Here is a 22,234-nt window from a genome sequence, read left to right on the forward strand (position 1 = left end):
AGAGCCCTCACAGGGGCGCTGGCTAAGGCATGAAGACACGCGGGTTTTGTAGAGAATGGTGAGTGGAAAATGCAGAGGTCTGAGGGCTGAGCATCAGGGAACATTCATCGCGGGAGGGGAATCTCATCAGTCTGCCCTGTGTGTTCTCATTACATTTGAAAAATGAAAAGCGTAATTAGGACTGGCAGTGATGCAGGCGTGCAGTCAAATCACTTAAACTAAGCCGTGCATTCTTCCTACACTGGAGGCACATATCCCCGGGGTGAGAACCGTGAGAATCACGCTGGAATCCAGGCCCTTGAAAAGTTGTCTGATGTGAGTAACACTGACACGTAAGTTTAGACACGTGTTTTGGTATCGCACAGCTCTAAGAAGTATAGGATGAGGGTTCTTAACCCAAGGGGCCCAGAAACAGAAATTAGGGCTGCTGTAAGTTAGTTGAGGGAAAAACAAACCAACCAACCCTATACATTTATTTTCATTAACATCTATCTGATAATTAGCTTTCTCTTTCCTTAGGAATTCAGGCAACAAACCCCAGTGGCCTTAGCAGTATCTATCTTTTATATCACATCAGCGTTATTGCAGGTTTCATGAAATATTGCTTGCATTCATCACTACGTCAAAGTGACAGAAGTGATTAGACCTATCATGAAATCTTGTTATCAATCTTTAAAGAAATAAATATATCATGATTTAACATTCTGATAACTACATTTCATATTTCTCATGGCCAGAAAAGCTGCAATATGAGTACACAAAAGCAAAATCAGGAAAAATAGAAAGAAAAAATTCAAAAGGATGTGGAAAATGAGGAAACAGATACGCAGACTGGAGGAGCTATTAAGAGATCGGGGTTTCCCGTGTAGGTTCCTCTAGTTGAGCCTCACATGTGGCTGTAAACTTCCTGTCCCCACGGTGGACGGACTCACCTGCACAGTTGCTCAGCAGCTGTTTCTGGTGGACAGGGAGGGAGGCCCCAAATGTCACACTCTGCAGCGGTTAGACATCCTAGGCCGATGTCCCTGGCTTGCTCCTCAGAAGGCTGCTGCTGCGTCTGATACTACAGAGCACCCAGGAAATAATGGGAATGGCTCTACACGGCATGGCGGGAACCTCCAGCCGGTGCACTAATGCTCCCACCACCTGCAGCTGACGCTCGGGTGCCTGCCCCACAGTCCCCATGGGACATCGAGCAGAAGCCTGACTCGTCAGTGGGTTCTCACAGCAACATCTGCTGACCTTGAGCAGCTCAGGCAACTGGCAGTTGTTTGCCTGTATTGTGGGCCATTTAACGGGCAGCTCCTGAGGACCCAAGTAGGGTTTCCAGGTGGGAATTCCTGCCCGTTCTCAGGAATTGTTTTCCCTTTCCTATTCCCAAATCCCAAGATTTAAACTGTTTTCTGTTCTCTACGGTGAATCGTTTCCACAAAGTGACGGCTGATACTACCAAACACCTGGGTTCAAGGAGCCGATTTTCCTGATTTCCCGAGCCAATTTTATCACGATTCGGGAACGGGAAAGCAAAAAGCATTCCTGAGAACGGGCGGGAATTCCCACCTGGAAACCCCAGACCCAGCAAATGTGCTTATGAAATAGGTGCTGGGTCACATAGAGGCAAACAGCAAGCACCCCATGGAAGCAAGTGACCAGAGTTCATCTGGGAGGAAGCAAAGGGAAAATGCTAAGAATTAACACAGCTGTCGAGAAGTGATGGGTTCCTGAGGGTTTCTCGGCAAACGGTGCTCCAGAAAGAAGCAGGGCAGGCTGCTGCAGGAAGGATGCTCTCCTGCCTTGTCCATCATCCATGCCCTTGGCCACGAAAACTCACCCTGCAATTTGAACAACTGCACCGAGGTATTTATCACCTTCTTTACATGTCAGCTTGTCACATGTCACAATTAGTTTGATGATCCCAAATTGGACCTGACAAGCTGCCTCTTGATACGGTTTGCCTGGATTCAGCAGAGATGAACACCGTTTTAATTTCTCCAGCCGAGGATGCGAGGATGCAGCCAGGGCTGCCTTCATCATTTCCACGCCCCTCAGCACAGGGCCCACCTCACTGTGACGCTGCCCCCCCACTGCGAGTTGTGGCTACTTGTAAGAAGCGTGGTGTCTCAGCGTCGCTCACTGAGCATTGATAGTTTTCAGAGGTGGACAGGATGTGAAGGGGAGAAGCAGAAACTGAGCGCCATCAGTGGAGAATCAGTGGGAAAACAATGAGACTGAATAAACTCTGAAATTATGTCGATAGGGAAATAAAACTTGATTGAGAGAAACTGATTTACAAAGACAACTGTGCCAGGTATACACCCTCTGAAGTCCGGACATGTGTGGGTAACAAGAAGAAGTCTTTTCTCCTCGACCCCTCCAGCCCTCCCACAGCAGCTGCTGAGTCTAACCACGGTCCCAAGTGCATGTGCGTCAGCTGCTGGCCACCATCCCCCAGGCCCAGATGCCACGGGGATGTACTGCTTACCCGGCGGAAAACCATCGGGGAAAATGATGTCGATGTGCCGATGCTTAGCCACTGACAACAAACCCTGCTCACACCCACCACGCAGCGGCTGCTACTCAGGCCACTTCTTTCTTGCAGTTACTATTCCCCACCACCCTTTAAGGACTGCAGTTATGAAGGAGCCTGCGGAACCGAATGTCAATCACAGAAACCACACAGCGAGACCTTCAGTGTTCGATACACTGAGAAATCCTCTTTACACATCTTTATGCTTCTGGCCACGGCAGCATAAAGAGTCCTGGCCATTAGAAGGGGCAGCCATCCTTCAGAACCATGTCCCTTGATGAAATGTTAATGCTAAAGAAATACAGACAGATAGACCCAACATATCGGCCACCGTGCCTCCTTCTTGTCATCACAGTGTCCTCCAAAAAGAGTCAAGCAGCTAAAACAAGCGCTCACCAACATTTAACCCCTCTAAAACAGCACTTATGGTAACAAACTCTTAAGCTGATTAGAAGAGGGAAGATACTGTATTAGTTAGCCCACCAGACCAAAAAAATTAGAAGAATGTTAAAAACCATGGAAATTAAATCAAGCCCCCCCACCCCACACAAGGTCACGCAGCTACTGTTTCCCCGAAAATAAGACCTAGCCGGACCATCAGCTCTAATGCGTCTTTTGGAGCAAAAATTAATGTAAGACCAGGTCTTATTTTACTATAAGACAGGGTATAATATAATATAATATAATATAATATAATATAATACTGGGTCTTATATTAATTTTTGCTCCAAAAGACTCATTAGAGCTGATTGTCCAGCTAGGTCTTATTTCCGGGGAAACAGGGTAGCTAGTGGTAGAGCCAGCCCAACTCTTGTCTCCTAACTGGGTCTTTCTATTGTACCCTGATGCCTCATGAAAACAATTTGGTGGCTACAGAACCTTGGAAAGTACACTTAGCTCCTCAGGGTCATCCTAACAACACTATTGTTAAACCCGTTTCCTGGGGAGGAAATAACAGATGAGGAATGGAGGCACATATAGGGACGACCATTAATACCCAGGCAAGAGATAAAAGAAAACAGTTCTTGAGCATTTTTAGTCAAGAAAAAGACAGCAGCCACAGTCACTAATTAACACTAGCACTTTACAAGGAGAGATTATACTGTGGGCTCCAGGCCAGATACCAAGGCATAAGAATAGATGTGTGAAACCAGGCTCCCGCCTCATTAAAACCTTGGTGAGTTGGCTGTATGTTGTATTATGTGCCATTATCTTCATCCTCATTGTAATGCTGAGCTGTGACGCCTTCGGATGTATGAAATACATGGCTCCTAAGGATGTATGAAAGGAGACCCCGACTTCCTCTGGGCCTTGGGGGGGACTGAGTGTCATCCGAGTTCAGGTGCCAGGTGTCCACCTGGAAGGGGAGTGAAGCAAAGTCCGAAGTACAAATGGTGACTTGTTTGGGTGCAGAAAAAAACGGAGAGTACGAAAGTACACCCCAGAGATTTGTTCAACAAGCCACAGAGCACAGACAGTCCATTTCCTTGTGTTATCCTAAAAGTCATACAATAATTTCTAGAACCGACTCTAAGATGATTGAAAGCACAGCACCTTTGGTCCTGTTTAAGCCTGGGGTGACTTATCACCACCACACAGGAACCACGCTATCACCAGGGAGCGCAGACGCCTTGGTGAGGACAGAGCCATCTCCCCAGGTTTCCTGAGGACTCTATTCCGTTTTCCCATCTCCTCCAGAGTCTCGCGAAGTTCCAGCCTCACAACAGGAACTCCGTAAGTGTGTGCCTGTTATCAATCCAAGTGTGCTTTTACTTCTCTCCAGAGCTTGCAGGTGTTCATTTTTCCTCATTCTGCTTTCACCATAAAAGTCCCGTAAGAGAAGTAGACTCCTCTACAAACCTCATGTTACAGATGAGGAGTCAGCCCCGAAAGTTAGTGCTTTACCTGGGACCACCCAGGAGCCACCAGCCAGGACCTGGGGAGCCCTGGCTCTGCCCCCCAACGTGGGACTTTCCCATGCTAAGCATGCTACGTGCACATTTCAGGCCAACAATGGAAGGCTGAGTCTTGGGAACTATGTGTACCTAAATGGCTTGATTTTGCAGTTATAAATGTGGTCTAGGACAAGAAAGAAAGCTAAGAAGAGTAACAGATAAACTAACGGACAAAAGGCCCAGCCTGAGCTGGTCAATCTCAGCACTTATCTTTTCTGGTTCCTTGTCCCCTAAGGGAGAACTGCCGACTCAGTGACAGAGGGAAGAGCCCTGGGGCTTACCCCAGGCCTGGGTCTCTAAGGACGCTCATCCAGGGACGCCAGCTGTGGGCACAAAGTCAAGCTCTGAAGGCCTAGAAGATGCTCAGGCTAGAATTCCCAGGAGGAGAGGTGGGGGTTCAGCAGACACCAACTGACCTGAGCTCTCCCCTCTCCTTTCTCCCCTGCAGGCTCCCCTCTGACCCAACAAAGTCAACAAAGCATTTCTGTAGAAATCCACCCTGTAGGTTCAGCCTTGCCAAAGTTGGAAAGGGTTAGCATTTGTTTTTATCTATAATCACATTTGGAACCTCTGGCAAAATGAAAACAGACTCTTCCATTCTTTAACAGCATTTGTTTTGCGCCCATGTGGCACCACCCTTCCCATTTAAGACTTATTATTTCTTTTTTCCACTTAAAGTCATAATGAATTTAGTAGCCATGAGTCATTGGTTTTACACTGACGCCAACCTCCTCTAATTGTACTTTTCTGGTCTGATCTCCTTTCTTGGCAGCTGACTTTGGGAATCTCGGATCCATGGCTTCTCAAATGGAACTGGACCCTGTCTTGGTGCCGTGTGTCTCTGACACACTGGACTGGGTAGCTCCCAAGTGGACGGTCATTTTCCTGGCTCTGTGGCTCCTGCCATAGAGATGTGAAGGCTTCCCAGAGAGCGGCTGCTATTATTCAGGCTGTTGGGCTGCCCTCGTGGAAGCCTGTGCCACTGCAGTTACTCCAACACTGCAAAGCTTGTACCACCGCAAAGCTCGAGTTGACAATTGGGGTAGAAGGAAACTCACAGAAACTTTTATCCGAAATGAGCTTGAATGGAAACCAGTCTTTAGTAATACAATCCTAGTGTGGAAGATATGTCTCTGAATTTTGAAATTCTAAGTAGAATTTTAGGCTTTCTTTTCAATAATTTCTCCCCAACTCTTTGGGAAAAGAAGGCTGGTTGCCAGAATATACGTGGTGGGCAGCAGAGTGGCTAGTCTTTGGAGTCAGATTAAGATTCAAATACTACGTCTGTCAGTTCCTATCAGAATGACCTTCGGTATGTCGTTAGCCTTTCTCAGCAGAATTCTTCATTCATAAAATGAGGGTCTACCGCCTCCCCTGTAAACCATGAAGACAAAATAAGACTATATACAGAGGATGCCCCCCCCAAAAAGATATACACATTTTAAGAAAGGAAAAAACTGTAGTAAAATCGTAATACTCAATGTATACTGGTAACAAAAGATGAACACAAGTCACGTGTATACACTTTTTTGGCACCCTCTGTATATACAGCCCCTGGTCTAATGGTGGCTTATATTTGTCATTATTTGGCTCTTGGCCTGTCTGAATGACGCTGAATTGCTTATTTGATAGCAGGGACAATCTTCTAAACTTCTCATTCCTCAAAGACCACTTACGATGAGACATAACCATAAACTAAGAGGCTGAATGACAGATACCTTCAAAACAGATGAAAGTGCGATGGAAAAAATGCTCCATGCTGCCCTCTGATCAGTTCGGGACATCACTTGCTCTGCCTTTGCCAGAATGTCCCTTTACGCTGCCCCCTGACCAGCAATCTCCCCATACGAGTCTGTCTATCAAAATTCTGTAAGTGCTTCTAGATTCAGAGAGTCTCAACGTTTCCACGATCATTTTATAGCCTGTTCATCAACAACATTCATGTCATTTATTGTCCTAGTTTTTCCCTCAACTCACTGAACGTATCCAATATGGTCCAAAAGACTCATTAGAGCTGATTGTCCAGCTAGGTCTTATTTCCGGGGAAACAGGGTAGCTAGTGGTAGAGCCAGCCCAACTCTTGTCTCCTAACTGGGTCTTTCTATTGTACCCTGATGCCTCATGAAAACAATTTGGTGGCTACAGAACCTTGGAAAGTACACTTAGCTCCTCAGGGTCATCCTAACAAGACTATTGTTAAACCCGTTTCCTGGGGAGGAAATAACAGATGAGGAATGGAGGCACATATAGGGACGACCATTAATACCCAGGCAAGAGAAAAAAGAAAACAGTTCAACCACCCTTTCTCCAGAGTCTGCTCTCCACTGAATCCAGGTGTAGCAAAGGTTAACCTTAGCTGCAGAGGTCAAGCTACCCTGTAGGTAGGAATGTTGTTAAATAAATGGAAGCAATTAGTATTCCTATAATAAAACTTAAACTTTATACGAAACTGCCTTCCTTGAAAACATGTGCCCACATCAGAACTTGCATATTTCTACTCTATCATCTTAGCTTTCCTCCCCTTCAATCCTACCTCCCACGACACCCACCTAAAGAGTAAGCAGCAATTACTTCTCTGCATTCAGTTACACTGGCCCACGATGCTCTAAATTTCATTATCACCACACTGAGAAAACCTGCTACAAAGGAACACTTAACAGATGTCATTTATAATCTTCACTCTCCCACTTTAAATCTTTAGTCCTGACTTATATAAATTCAAAGTTATCCAGAATAAAGGTTAGTGGTGGCAGTTCCAACTTTTTGGACAAGTTCCTGCAAGACCCCAGACACTCTTTTTTCTAGTGGCCTACATCCTCCCCGGAAGGCTCTGCTCTGTAGACTGCCAGGGAGGCCACAGCCCACCAACAAACAACCTGTAATGATTGTGCCTCATTTGCAAAATCCTTAGCCTCAGGCTGGACCATACTTCCTAAAGCCATTTGCACATAGATTCTTTTCTGGCAGCAAATTCATCTTTCCAGTAACCCCACATCAACAGAGGAGCAGAGAGCTTGGTGATCCTGGTGATCAGCACTGAGCGTGACTAAGTGAGTGATCAGCTCGTGGGGACCTGGGGACACTGGCAGTTGTGCTAGGTGACAAACCAGCATGCATCTTCATTTCCTCTCTTCTCCTCCAGTGAACGCCTCAGGCCAACTCACTCTGCAGAGGGCCCGGGCTGCCACCAATGTGGTTAGGAACATCCTGTTGGGCTGTCCTCCAGGTGCTCCACCTGCGGTTTTCCTAGGAGAGGAGGACTCACCCCCAGTCACATGACCCAGTTTTGGCCAATGAGTTTGCTAGAGGGCTTCTGGCAAAGCTTTCCTTGCTCCTAAATAGAGACTCAATAAGATATGCCTGTTTCTTCCTCTGGATACCACACGTCTGGACTTGTTGGCTGGACCTGCTGCAGCCACCCCACCACCCACCTGTGGAGAAAGCTATTCCAGGAGTGAGGGAGAGCTATCAGTGGGCCCAGAGGTGGACCTGGCAGAGGCTGGGGCAGCCATGTTGCCTGCAGCCAGCACCCCCACCCCGACCTTCTTCATAGGAGACAGCCCAAGTCCTTGCTGCCTGGTCCACTCTGAGCTGCATGCACTGGAAAGCACCTGCCCCTGCACCCCAAGTGTCCTGGTGTCCCGAGTACTGCAGACAGGGCCCTCCAGGGAGGCATTTCACTGGTGGGCGCTTCCACCCTCCAGGCTAAGAAAATGTGGGGGCTGGATCCATGCAGAGTTGGATTTCCCACCCTGCATTCGTGAGGGCTCCTTTCTACAACTGAGGTGACATTCACATGTGATGTAATTCACCATGTGAACTACTTTCAAGTACAGTTCAATGGCTCTTTTAATACACTGTATGCCACCATCACTCCATCTAATTTTAGAGCATTTTCATCATGCCGAAAAGAAAGCACTCACTCCCTCCCCATCACCCCAGCCCCGGGCAATCAGGAATCTGCTTCCTGTCTCTTTGGATTTGCTTATTCTGGACATGTCATAGAAATGGAATCCTATGATATGTTGCCTTTTGTGTCCGGCTTCCTTCATTTAGCGTGATGCTTTCAAGCTTCACCCAACGGTGCAACACGTGTCACCACTTCATTCTCTTTCATGGCTAATATTCCACTGTATGGAGAGACCATGTTTTGTTTATCTGTTCATCATTTGGTGGACATTTGGGCTGTTTCCACTTTTGACTACGGTGAATAATGAAGCGATGAACATTCATGTCCAAGTTTGTGTCTGGACACCCGTTTTCAATTCACTCAGGCACAGCCCTAGGAGTCAAACTGCTGGGTCCTGCGGTGATGCTGTGTCTGTTTCCGAGGAACCACCAAACTGCATTCATAGCAGTAAGTCTTTTTTTGTTTGTTTCTTCAACAGAACTTTTTTGATTGTGATAAGAAACATATCATAAAATTTACCACCTGACCCATTTGTAAGTGTACAGTTAGTTTAGCAGTGCTAAGTATGTTTACAGTGCTGTGAGACAGCTCCAGAATCTTTCCATCTCGCAGAACTGAAACTCTATGGCCATTCAACAACCGTTTTGCTCCCTCCCCCTGCCCCCAGCAACCTGCATTGTACTTTGTGTCTTGACGAATCTGACTGCTTCAGATGCAGTTTTGTCCTTTTGTGACTGGTTAATTTCACTTAGCATCCATTTTGTAGCACGTGACCAGAGTTCCTTCCTTTTTAAGTTACGTAGTATTCCACTGCACGGGCATACTGCATTTTGTTGATCCACTCATCTGTCAGTTGGCATTTGGGGTGTTTCCACACTTGGCTATTGTAAATAGTGCTGCTGTGAACATGGGGTAGCAATTACCTCTTGAGACCTTGCTTTCAGTTCCTTTGCAGATATAACCAGAAGTGGGCAAAGACTTCTTTTTAACATAAAAATCTTTGTGGATCTCTACCCAGTAGGTGTTCTGCTTTTGGTATCAAACCCCTTTAGGTCTTTCGTAAAATCTGACTCCCCGTGGAGCGCCTGGGCTAGGTGACCTCCCAGGTCGAGTGCAGCTCCAAAGCTGATGGTTCTATGAGAACTGCTGGATTGTAACACCATCCTCATGACTCCAGTCCATGTTCATTTGACATGAGTGACTGCAGGCCTGCCTGAGAGGATGTACACAACTGAAAACCAAAGCACACAGCCTGTCTAGAGAGCGCGGAGGGCCCAACAGAATATGCCAAGAATACTTTTCTTCCTCCACACCGACCCTCCCTCATTCATCTCTTTCACCAGTGGGAAAATAAGAAATAATCAAGTCAATAAGTTAACTATTTTACTTTTAAAGAATCCAAGTCTAAGCGAATTATTACTGATTCACCAAGTATGGTAGTTGCCCCTTACCCCAAGGTTTCACTTTCCACAGTCAGAAAACATTAAATGGAAAATTCCAGAAATAAGCAATCTATACGTTCTAAATTGCATGCTGTTCTGAGCAGCGTCAGGAGATCTGACACTACTCCACTCGTTTCCCCAGGGACGGAGTCATCCCTTTGTCCGCGTCTTCACACTGTGCTGTCCGATACTGGCATTGGTCACTTGGTGGCTGTCCCAGTTACCAGCGGGACTCCGAGGGTCATACTGTTTGTATCCAGTAACCCCTTTTACTTAATAATGGCCTCAAAGCCATTCATTACTTTTATTACAGTATACCGTTACAATTGTTCTATTTTATTATTAGTTATTATTGTTCTTCTCTTACTGTGCCTAATTTATAAACTCAACTTTAAATAAGTCTGCACGTATAGAAAAAAAGCATAATATGTATAGGTTTCGGTACTATCCATGGTTTCAGTCATCCAGTGAGGGTCTTAGAACGTATCCCCCACGGATAAGGGGGGACTAGTACTGTATTTTCTGAATGCTCTGCATTCTGAGACATGGAAGTCAGTGGAGTTTATTTAAACAGAGGGTTTCAAAATTTTCAGGCATAGTAATTTTAATGTATTAAACTCAACAAAGGGCTCTTGTTTCTATGTAGTTATTCTTACATGTAGCATGATTCTATGAAGTTATTGTTACATATTTCATTCTATAAAATCAAACCACTGGAGAGTTGATTTAAATTCAGTTGACACATTTATGTGATAAGAAAACACTCCTGATAAATAGTGCCACCCTCTGAGTAATACCATAAAAACAAAAGAGTCATCTGTTCCGAGAGGCCGACTCCAGTGCAGATGCGCACACCGTGTCTGGAGGGGAAAACTGATCGCTCCATTTCCTTCTGATAAAAGGGGCTCTCCCGGGGTGGAGGGAGTGTGACAGTCTCGGAGGGGCTGGAGGCTGGTGCAGGGAGAGGGAGCAGGCAGAAGCCCATCAATCATCCCTGGTTTCTGCATCCGTTCTGGAAGCAGATGTCGTGCCAACACCGCTTCTCAGCCAGTTACCAGCAGCCCAGGCACTGGGGGCAAGTGGGCCTTTGGCACTTCCCTTCTCACCCCAAACCGAAGGAGTCCAGCTGGCTGCTGTGACATCTGGATGCCCACGTGCCCCTCCCTGTGCGGAGCAGCGAGCCTTTGGTTCGCCACCTGTCAGACTTGTGCCTTCCTCTGGTGCCCATTGGTGTGAAAGGAGAACTGAGAGACCGCGTTCCAGGCAAGGTGAGTACTAATGCCCATCACTTTCAGGACACCAAAGATGCCCGAAACTATCAGGTCGGGGACAGATTCTCCCTCACGGCCGTGGTGGCACTTTGATCTTCCAGCCTCCAGAACAGAGACAGAACGTTTCAGTTATCCTCAGCCCCCCAGTGTGCAGTACAGGTTATAGCAGTCCTATGGTGGGTAACACAGCAGCCACGTAGCGTGTTTCCCGCACATAAGACCCAGCCGGACAATCAGCGCTAATGCATCTTTTGGAGGAAAAATTAAAATAAGACCGGGTCTGATACTACGTTATGTTATGTTATATTATATTATATTATACCTGGTCTTATATTAAAATAAGACTAGGTCTTATATTACGTTTTGCTCCAAAAGACGCATTAGAGCTGATGGTCCGGCTAGGTGTTATTTTCGGGGAAACACGGTAGTAACAGCTGTTTTGGGCGAGAGCCGTCAGTGGGCTAAAAGTAGCAGGAGAAAGTCTGATGAGGAGCAAATCCGTGCAGCACTGCCACGGTCGTTCTCAGACATGCGCAGAGCAGCAAAAAATGATAGCCACTGACGCGCAAGTTCCCCTCGGAGGGGGGAACATGACCTCCTGCCTTCTCATTTCAGCTTTCAAATGGCAAACAAGTGTCCTTTTCATGAGCTCCGTGGTACAGACACTGCTGTACAATTAATAAACACATTGGGGGAGACACTCTGAGACGGTGCAAATATCTCGTTTCTCCTTAAACGTCACCCACTAATGGCAGCATCCATTGGGGACCTTGTCACCATCACTGTGCCGTCTGCCTTGGGGCGATATTCTATTATCCTCCTTCCTGACACATTTATTAATTGGATTCTTCTCTAAAGAGCTGTCCCTTCTCCTCATGTATGTGTGCAGTGATTTACATCAGGATGAACTCATGGATGTTCATTCTACTCTACGGGTTCTAATCCGACACCGCCATTTATTTGGTTGCCCCTGTGCCAGGCCTGGCCGTTGGGAGCTCCTTCAGGTTGGCCTCTGTGGTGGGCTGACAAATCCCTGTCCTGTGTGGGGTCCCTCTTCGTGTTCTGGCACTACAGGGGTGCCAGGCTCGGTGAGCGTTTTTCCTGCTCTGCCTCTGGAAGTAATTAATCGCCTCTTCAGGGAACCCTGGTTTCCTTGATTGGGGAATGGTGTTTAGAAACCAAGCCCTGGGCGTCGGGGGTGCTGCTCGTGGCTACATGGGTGTCAGAGTTTCCAGGTCGTGTCCGTGAACACAGCCAGGAATATACAGTCCTAACACAACACAAGTACGGTGCAGACACTAACGCGCCCCATCTGTATTTCTGTATGTATGTGTACGTCGGTATGTATCTGCCATCCATCCATCCATCCATCCATCCAAACTACGAGTTCATACCAATACCTTCAATTCTGACTCAACACCACAAAGTTCATTTTAGTCTTCCTTTCCAATTTGTAACCTTTCTCTGACATGGAGAAACTTGGCTCTCACTACCCACAATATACTTATGTGTTCAATCTTATTGTACACATAAAGTAATTTCAGAACTGCTAACCCATACTCCTGTAAGAAACACACTGACTAACTGGAATACGGCATTTACATCCAGTTTTTTGTCTTTAGCCTTAGAGTATGCAGTCAGAATACTGTTTTCCAAAGTTACTTAGGTTAGGTCTTTTCTTCCCACTCTTTTCAATGGGTTATGTTAACCATTTGTATTACAATTAGGTTCATCTGTTACTATTCGTATTCCATTTTGCGCATCTCCCACATGCTGGGTGGTTTAAATTGTGGGCTTATTTTTCAGGTGTGTGGAACAGGACCAGGTTGTAATCAGAGGCTGTACTCAGCTGAGCTCAGAGAAGGGCTGCTCCCTCTGTGCCCCGATTACCCGCCCCCATTTTCCCCTCCTCTACCTCTTTCCTGCCCACCCCAATCCACACCCAATTCCTACTTACTTACCCAATTCCATTCCTACTTTATTCTTCCTATTACCTATCCTTTTTAGTATCTGTACCAAGCACAATTCATGGTAGGACCTCAGTATGTGTTTGACATTATACTGTTTTCTTTAGTGGCTCCTACTGAATCCTGAAGTCCATTCAGTGTCTGCAATTTCTCCTTTACATAATGAAACTGGGTACTTCATCTCAACTCGCTGAGAAAAGGCTTTGAGGAAAATCGCGCTTTCCCTAACTGGGTCGGCTCGAAGATGGCCTCCAGCAGCCGCTCAGGGAAGTATTAGTTAACAACAAGGAAGCCTATTTCTCTCCTTGGATACGCGTATGAAGAGTGCTAAGTAACTTGAACTCAGCTTGATGAGAATTCTTGGGCAACATTTCCGAATTTCTGCTACATTCTTTCCCCACCCCTTTAAAAAAAAAAGTAGCATCCCTAAACAATTTGGCAGCATAGGAAATTTCTGTAAATCTTGAGAAAATTGCAAGATTAAAGGGATTAAGAATAGCATAAATATCTGTAAGAAAAATAATCCCAAGTAAAAGTTGTGGTTTTTGGTGTTTTGGTCACATAATAACCTCTACATTGCTCCAGTTGTTCATTTTCTCTGTAATCAGTACTTGATTATCAGATTAATGAGGAAGGAATTCACCAGAGGTGAGTCAGTGAATGTGAAGCCAGTTTAAAAACTTTGGGAAGGAAAGAAAGCAAAGAGTTTTACCAATGCAGACAAAGGAGGGAATTGGCATCTGAGACTATGCACTTATTTTCATATTGCGAGAACACTTGGATCCAAATATGAAAACATAAAACTTTAGGACTAGGACTAGGATAACATGGATGTTGACATCACATGCTGTGACATTTCCAAGAGAATTAAATGTTTGACAAATTCTGCAAAGAAACAGGTCTTTCCATACGTAAAGTATTTGCAGTCTCCTGAGGCCTTGTTGTAAATGGATAATTAGACCACCTACTGATGGCGAGGCTACATGGGTGGGATTATAAGCTGGGGAGATGTGGAAAAGGTTATGGGCAACCCCAGAAGCAGTCTACGTCGACCCTAAAAATACCCTGTCAATTCAGGGAGCTTCTGCAGCACATTAGAGGTACTGGCTTCCCAGTGAGGGCAGACTCAGGGCTGAATCGCGGCCTGACCACTGACTGGCTATATATCTTTGGGCCGGATAACTGCTCTAAGCTTTGGTTTCTTCATCTCTATAACGGGCATGGTACTACCAGCTTACAGGTAGTGTGAGCTGTAAGGCGCCATGTGAAGCACTTAGTGGTGCCCAGCACAAAACAGGCGCCCGACTGCTAAGCATGGCCTAGTGACTAAGAGCAAGGACTCTGAGCCCAGCTGCCAGTGCTAGAATGCTGGCTCTGCCACTCATTTGCTATGTGACTTTGGAGAAGTCACTTAACCTCTCTGAGCTGTTGAAGTGGGAGTAGCAAAGTGGGATGGGACAATAATAAATAACCAACTCTGAAATAGGGATGACAACAGAGTAATTGCAAGGAACAAATGAATTAATATATGCAGAGCACTTAGGACAGGGCCAGACTCACTGCCCTCTAAAATATTAGTGATGATGATTAACTAGAATTATCAATGAGCCCACCAGAAAAATGGGGAGTGGCCTGGTAGTGGAAGCAAACGAGTCTACGGAGAAGCAGGCCCAGTGCAGGGGTTTGGAAGGGGCTGTGTTGGCAACATGTGTCAGTAGCTTGAGTCCACAGAGGCTGCCACATCTGTCCACAGTGTGTCAAGAGGCCTAACCCAGAGCAGTCAAGGGTGAAGCCAAAGTCAGGAGGACACGAGCTAACACACCCATGAGGAACACAGTACAGCCACGTGGCTGCAAGGAACCAAGACAGCCCTGTGCGGTGTGTCCTGCAGACCCCACGCTGCAGTCAGCCTGCTTCCCGATACTTGGCTCCATAGAATGCCGGGAGCTCACTCCTTTCTCTTACAGTCCTTCGTCCTCTGGTATTTTAATTTAAATGGCACATCTTTGATGAATGCTGTATTTCACTCACGAAAAAAATCACAGAAAGAAAATGGACCGGATTGTTCTGTCCTTATTTCTAAACGTGCTAATAAAGTATCATCTCTCACTGAGCTGACACAGTATTACACAGGAAACATCTATCTGTACCTTAGTCCACTTAAACTCACGCAGAAGAGCGTGTTTCATTAACCTTCCAGGAGCTTTTTTTCCAGGAAAGGCTTTGTCCCTCATTCTTTGTCTTCCTTCTGAAGGAAACAACTGAATGAAAAAGAAACACCGCAGGGTTCCTGGAGGACAAATTACCGTAGGCCCAGCTGTTCTCCTGCCCGATTCTGACGTCAGGAGTTTTCTGAAAGCCGACAGTTTCCTTGTAACTCGTGTTACAAGGCACTGCTGACCTGAACTGACCCAAGTCTGTAAGTCTGAAAACCGTGTCTCCCTTGGTGTGAGCAGCACGCAGGTGACAGTGTGCTGCGGGGACCTCCGTGTGCAGCGGGATGGAACGTGCACTGCTTTTTCTCCAAAAATCTGTGTCACTCTCTTAAAACCTCTAAATTTCTCAATTCTGAAATAAATCAGGCCCCAAACTTCACAGATACAGGGCTGTGGCCCTCTCGGTGTTACTGATGCTGTTACGGTCCAAACACAGCTTTGTGAAAACAGCCAGGGAGAAACATAATGCTCGAATTTTCTTTAAACCGCCTCTTTTCAAACCAGAACGTCGACTTGAACCTTCAGGTTGCTGATCTCAGATTTAAAATGGACAACAATCACCCAGAAACTTAGCCTCAAATTCTGTCCGCGCCTCACCTGGTGGCATGGTAACTCCTACCATCTGAGGTTCCGCAGAAAACCCCGGGAAGAGCAGCACACACGGAAGAGGACCCGTGGGGCCACGCAGAACACGCACCTCCTATTTAGGGGGCACACGTTCACGCGAGCTACTCTGCAGGAAGCCCGTTCAGCTCCGGACCCCAGCAGACCTGGGTTTCAATACCGGCCCCTTAACTTGCAAGCGCACGACGTGGGCCAGTTTATCGCCGCTGTGGACGAGTTTCCGCGTGTACGTCAGGACACCGCCGCCCTGCTCCGGACGACGGGGCCGAACGGACTGAATGCACGGCCCGCGGATGCGCGGGTCCGCAGCAGAGCGGCTGGCTGCTCTCACACCCTCCCCACGCTTTCTTGGCTCCTCCGGGGGAGACACCTGAGCACAAGCTTAGGCAGAGCGCTTACTGTTCACTTTCTTCCCAGTGGACAAGCTCACAGAGGCGCCGGCAAGTGCACAGGTTTATTACAAGGCGGACGGAAGCGGATTCGCATCGCGGTCCGTGAGCCAAATTTGACACCAGAACCTCTAAGGCAAACAGGTCATCACAGAGATGAGGGAAATGCAGGGAGAGGAGCTGTCCAGGACCAGGGGCGCTGGCGGCAGAGATGTCCTTTCAGGACACCTGGGGGTGGCCGCGCTGATTCTCCATATGGCTGAAGAACTGAGAGAGCCCAGGAGCTGGTGGACCTTTTACAAATCAGTAGTTCTCCACCCTGGCTGCACGGAATGCCAGCCCCACCCCCGAGATTCACCCAGAATGGCATTTTCAAAGGTCTCCCGCCTACTGGCCAGACTGACGGCATGGTCGGCTTTACTCAGGGAGCAGGGCGGGCTCTCAGGCCCCATCCCTCCTGTCTGGGAGCAGCACCGCCCCTCACCGATTAGGGAAGGAGAAACACACAGCTGGGCCGTGCACAGCCCAGGGCTTATCAGAAGCACAGCGCAGAGAACAAACGTTAATGTTTAACACAACCCGGTTACTGTGAAACGCGCTCACGATTCAGCAGAAATCTCCCACCTGGGACTTTCCCATTCTTGCTCGTCCTTCTCTTTCTCTTCTTTGGTGTCTCCAGAATGTGGGTGTTTCTGCACAATTCGCATTCCACCGGCTTTCACTAGAATGAAAACAAAGTGGGGGGTGTGAACAGTGTGGAAAGGGAACCACCAGAGGACTAGGGGAACCAGCTCCAAGGTTTTGGTTGCCCACGGCCACAGTGAGTCCAGATAACTTGGCAATGACAATGACTAACTACAGAAGGCCAGTGTTGCTGGGGAAGATTCAGGGTGACACGGCCCTCAACCATCTGTTTTACTCCAGATCCACGTAGAAACTCCCCAAGGCTCTTGTTTGTTTGGTCCTCTTATAAGTCTGTCAGAGAGCAGTGTCACCAGAGTACAATCCACGTAAAGAAATTGGCTGCCTACTGTATGTTCTGCGTATTTTGGTGCAACAAGGCCCCACAGAATCCCTGCCCTGTGGTATTTTCTCAAACCCTCACAATGCTCTTCCTTTAAATCCTGAATTGTCCTGCATTATTATTTTTAAATTACAGTTGACACACAATATTGTATCAGTGTCAGGTGTACAGCACTTCTATTCCTTACATGAAGTGATCACCACGATAAGCCCAGTACCCATCTGTCACCGTACTTATGACAATATTATTGACAATATTCCTTATGCTGTACTTATATCCCTGTGACTTACTTTATAACTGGAAGTTTGTACTTCTTAATTCCCTTCCCCTTTTCTGCCCACCCCCCACCCCTCCCCTCTGGCAACTATCTGTATTTATGAGTTTGCTTCTGTTTTGTTTGTTCGCTTGTTTTTTCAGATTTCACATATAAGTGAAATTATACGGTATTTGTCTCCAACAACGCTTCTGAGGGGGCGATACAGCCACAGGTGACACGGGACAGTTGCTGTGCCAGTCAGAGGCCACTCAGATGGCAGCCAAGGTTTCTGCGGCAGCCTTTCCCAAACCTTAGCGTTGGCAGATGTTAGTTTTTTAAAACAGCCTTCACATATAATTCATACACAAGTCACCCATTTAGAGTGTATCATTCAATGGTTTTGACTATATTCGTAGTAGTACAACCAATGCCACAATCAACTTGAGAACATATTCATCACCCCAAATAGAAACCCCAAACTGGTCCCAATTTCTCCAATGCTCGCCGACACTTGTTATTATCTAGCTTTTTCATTATAGCCATCCTAGTGGGTATGAAGTGGAATCCAATTGTAGGTTGATTTCTATTTCCTTAATGGCTAATATGTTGATATTGTTCTACAAGAAAAAAGACAAAAAACGTGGATTCTAGGATCTATTAAGTGTGGCAAATGCTAGGTTAAACACATTAAATGGGTTTCCTCAAGACAGATTTTCTCACCCTTTCGTGAGGGGCACAGAGCACGCCATCTTTCCCAAATGCATTTGGCCACAGGACTTTTTTCTTTTGCAGTAATGAGGGTGTGTGTGTGTGTGTGTGTGTGTGTGTGTGGTCATCCCTTAGGACTATAGTGTTCTATGGAATAGAGTTTGGAAATGCTGGCCCCATATCTGAAAAGCCGATGTTCTTTGGGGTCAGCAAGCTACTCCATGTCCTCAGCTAGATGGTCTCAGACTCGGCCCCTTAAAGCCTCACTGCATCCTGCAAAGCAAGGGTATAAGAGAAGCACCCTAAGACTGAGACGTTGAAATGAGAAGAGGCTGCAGAAATCCCAACCCCCAGTATGACGGTGTCTGGAGATGGGACCTTTGGGAGGCGATTAGGTCACGAGGGTGGATCCCCCATGAATGGGATTGGAGCCCTTGTATTGGGACCCCAGAGAGCTCTCTCGCCCTTTCCACCATGTGGAGACACAGAGAAGATGGCCATCTACGGTCACCTGCTCTTATTAAGGAAGAAGCCCTCACCAGACACGGAATCTGCGGGCACCCTGATCTTGGGACTTCTAGCCTGAAAAGCCATGAGAGATAAATTCCTATTGTTTATAAGCCACCAGTCTGTTGTATTGTCATAGCAGCCTGAACGGGCTAAATGAGAAGCGTTTGGGAGCTTCCTGGCACAGGTTGAGTTCTCGGTAGAAAGTAGAGCTGTGTCAACTGTACTCCTCAGCCCCCAGGCTCACCACGCCTCATCTTCCCTTCTCAGGATAGCGACTCCCAGTGTTCTGCCATCACGCAGCAGTCAACGTGTTAGGCCATGTCCTCTGGCATTTCAAATTTCAGTGGGACCCTGCTGAACTAGCAAAGTCCAGAACAAGTTTCTTTAGATGCTAAAGAGCAGGAAGGAGAATGTGAAAACCCCCTCAGGCTCACACCCAACTGTTCACTAGTTTTCAGTTTCCCGGGGAGCGTCTGCCAGCCCCCCAGCTTCAGGAAGCTGACGATGCCTGCTTCATGGCCAAAGGTACTTAGCAACAGTCTATCAGAAAAAGGCACAGCAGGGTCTTATTCATTTCCCTTTTATATATTTAAACATATTAGACATACTTGTCTTATAGGTGTAGATCCAACGACTGTATTATCTGACATCCTCGGGAGTCTAATCCACTGTCTGTTTTTGCCTGCCGACTCACCCTTACTGGGGTGACGGTGAGCTTGTCTTCAGTAGAGCTTTATCTGAGGGGTCCCTCTGGGGCCCAGCATCAGGCAAAATCATTTTGGAGAAATGCTATACATGCTCCTGTCAGGCCAGGAGTACAGGCACCTGGAAACTCTTTTTTAAGTCAGATTCCTCAGGAATTGCCAAACAGTGTAAATTTGAACCCACAGCCCCCATCAAGGCAGGCCTGCATTCACAAATTCTCAAGAACACTTTTTTCTCCATCTGGAGCCCAGGCTAAAACAGGTCAGCTTTCTCCCCATCCCACTAGCCACATTTATTTCCCCTCCCCTTTCCCCATGGATTTGGCCTCTGAGCACCCAGCTTTCCGCTGGGGTCTTGGGTTAAATGAGGGCGTTGGGGTGGGCTCTGATCCAGGACTGGGGTCCTTATAAGAAGAGGAAGACACACCAGGCCACTCCCTGCCTCATGTGGGCCCAAGGCTCTTACTAACTGCTCTGAATTTCAGTTTCTTCTTTGGGTGTGGTTCCTAGGGATTTCCCTCACTTTGGGCTCAGATGTTTTTCAAAAAAGGAGAAGAAAACAAAAGCACCATTTGCAGGTGGTTTATGAAGATTTCTCAGGTTCTACAGTATGCCAAACCTTAAGAAATGGAGACTGAAAATAAAATTCTGTAGTACATTTAAGATGATTCCCCACTCTACTGAAATGTAAGATTGGAGAGTTCTGTTTTTTTGTTTTTTTTTTTAGCCAAAGGAGGAGGCTGAGAGAACTGTACCACTAAACGTTATTTTCTTAAAATTCATGCTGCCCTCTCATCTATCCCACTCCCATCCCATTCCCATTAGAAATGGATTAGAAGTGCTGCTAGGGGCTTCCTCCAAATGCTTACATTGCAGCCCAGGAGCTCAGAATACGACCGCATGTGGAGACACGACCTCTGAAGGAGGGATTAGGTTACAAGAGGCTGTTTAGGTGCAGCCCTGATCCAACAGGACTGGTGTCCTTATAAGAAGAGGAAGAGACCCCAGGGATGCAGGTGCACAGAGAAAAGGCCCCAATGGGACACAGTGAGAAGCCACGGAGAGAGGTTTAAGCTCCTTGATTTGGACTTCCAGCCTCCAGAACTGAGAAAATAAATTTCTGTGAAGACTCCCAGCCTGTGGTATTTTGTTGTAGCAGCCTGAGCTGACTAATACAGATACCCATTTAAAAATGATCTCCTCATCACTTCAACTTGGCAGACATAAAAGTTTAAAACTATTACCCAGATGTTTTCTATAAACTAAAAGTTAAAAAGGGCTGTGCAATTAACTACAAAGAAAACTGACGATAAATATCAAGGTGACATTTGAAATAATCGTCATCTGAAGCTCACAGTGGCCTGTCTACTCCTCTGTTGAAGCAACCACACGTGTCAAGGCTGTCACTCTGCACTAGCACTTCATTTAACTGCGTTTATAAAAACAATTAACTCTATCAATCCCTCACAGTATGTATGGTGATTCATGCAGCAATAAAAAGTGGCAATAATAATAACTCAAGGCTGAGACAGATTCATTTGAACTTGCAATCCTGCCAAAAAGTATGATAGCACATATTTCATATTTATTGTGATTGTTTCATCACTGTCTCTAGAACTCTTCATTTGCGAAAATACAAAGGCAGAATAATTTTTGCAGAAATCTTTGCAGAATATTCGCAAATGTAAGTATTTTTAAGAGAGACAGTTGAAAAAAATCTTGGAATTTTGTTGTGTTGGCTGTTACTCAAACGAGAGCTTTACATTTATGCTCTACGGTCAACCTACTCTTATTAAAACAGTTTTAACAAACTGGCACCTGGCACTTAGAGAGACCGCCAGTCTTCAAGTCCTTGGTGCTTCACTCTCCGCTCACCCCCGTGTCCTCCTGCGTCACATGGGGACGACACCAGGACTCAACTCATGGGTCACGCAAGAGTAAGTGAGACACCCTGCAGCGTGCCCCCCACTGTGCGCTGCACTGGTGGGGTCAGCTAACTGTCACCAGGACAGTCGTCAGTACCTCATGTAAGTAAGGAAGCTTCTGGAGAATCGCAGATACTGGACCGTTCTTTAACTTGCTGCTCTTTTTTCATCTCGCCACGTGCAAGGCAGCATTCTAACCACCGGCCCTACATCCTCCCACTTTACAGTCACCCCATGGAGTAGACCCCCAGGCATGAAGAGGGGGAAGCCAGGGGTCACAGGGCTGGATGTGACCCGGCGGCCGCACCCTCAATCCTCCCCTGCAGGCCTTTCCTTCAGGAGACTCAGCATCATTGCTCCACGGAGGAACAAAGTGACGCATAGGGCAGGCCTGGTTACTCGCCACCTGGGCAAGGGAAGAAAATATGTTTGATGTTCCAAGTTCTCTGCAGAGCAGCTTCCCGTCCAAGGGGCAAAGGGAGCGAAGGAAGCGTCCTCCAGTCAGACCCTGTCAGGTAAGAAATATGAGGAAGCCACTGACTCCTGTGTCCAGGTGTCAGGGTGCCCTCTGTGCGAGGGCGGCACCGCTCAGGCTCAACGGCAGGCTAGGAAGACCCACTGCGGGGCAGGGGGAGGCGAGGGGGCGTCCCCGGATCACTCGTGACTGGAGGCGCCCCAAGAACCAGGGCCGGGTTTCCAGCAGGGAGCGAGCAGGGCTGTGAATTCACACACATATCCATCCGCCAAGGACTGCAGGCGCTGGAGCCAGACTCGCTAGGGTGTGCCGCCTGTGTTTCCGCCCGAGA

The 22,234-nt window shown here is 47.0% G+C and overlaps 1 protein-coding gene across 1 annotated transcript in view; it reads right to left on the reverse strand.

The window, feature by feature from the left end:
• Nucleotides 1-22,234, reverse strand: part of DAP (death associated protein) — a 48,699-nt gene that overhangs the window by 21,791 nt on the left and 4,674 nt on the right. The window contains exon 2 of the mRNA XM_033109954.1: nt 16,926-17,022. Coding sequence (XP_032965845.1) covers nt 16,926-17,022 — 97 coding nt within the window. The remainder of the gene's footprint in view (nt 1-16,925; nt 17,023-22,234) is intronic.

This window comes from Rhinolophus ferrumequinum, chromosome 7 (genome assembly GCF_004115265.2).
Source record: "Rhinolophus ferrumequinum isolate MPI-CBG mRhiFer1 chromosome 7, mRhiFer1_v1.p, whole genome shotgun sequence".
NCBI classification, from domain to species: domain Eukaryota; kingdom Metazoa; phylum Chordata; class Mammalia; order Chiroptera; family Rhinolophidae; genus Rhinolophus; species Rhinolophus ferrumequinum.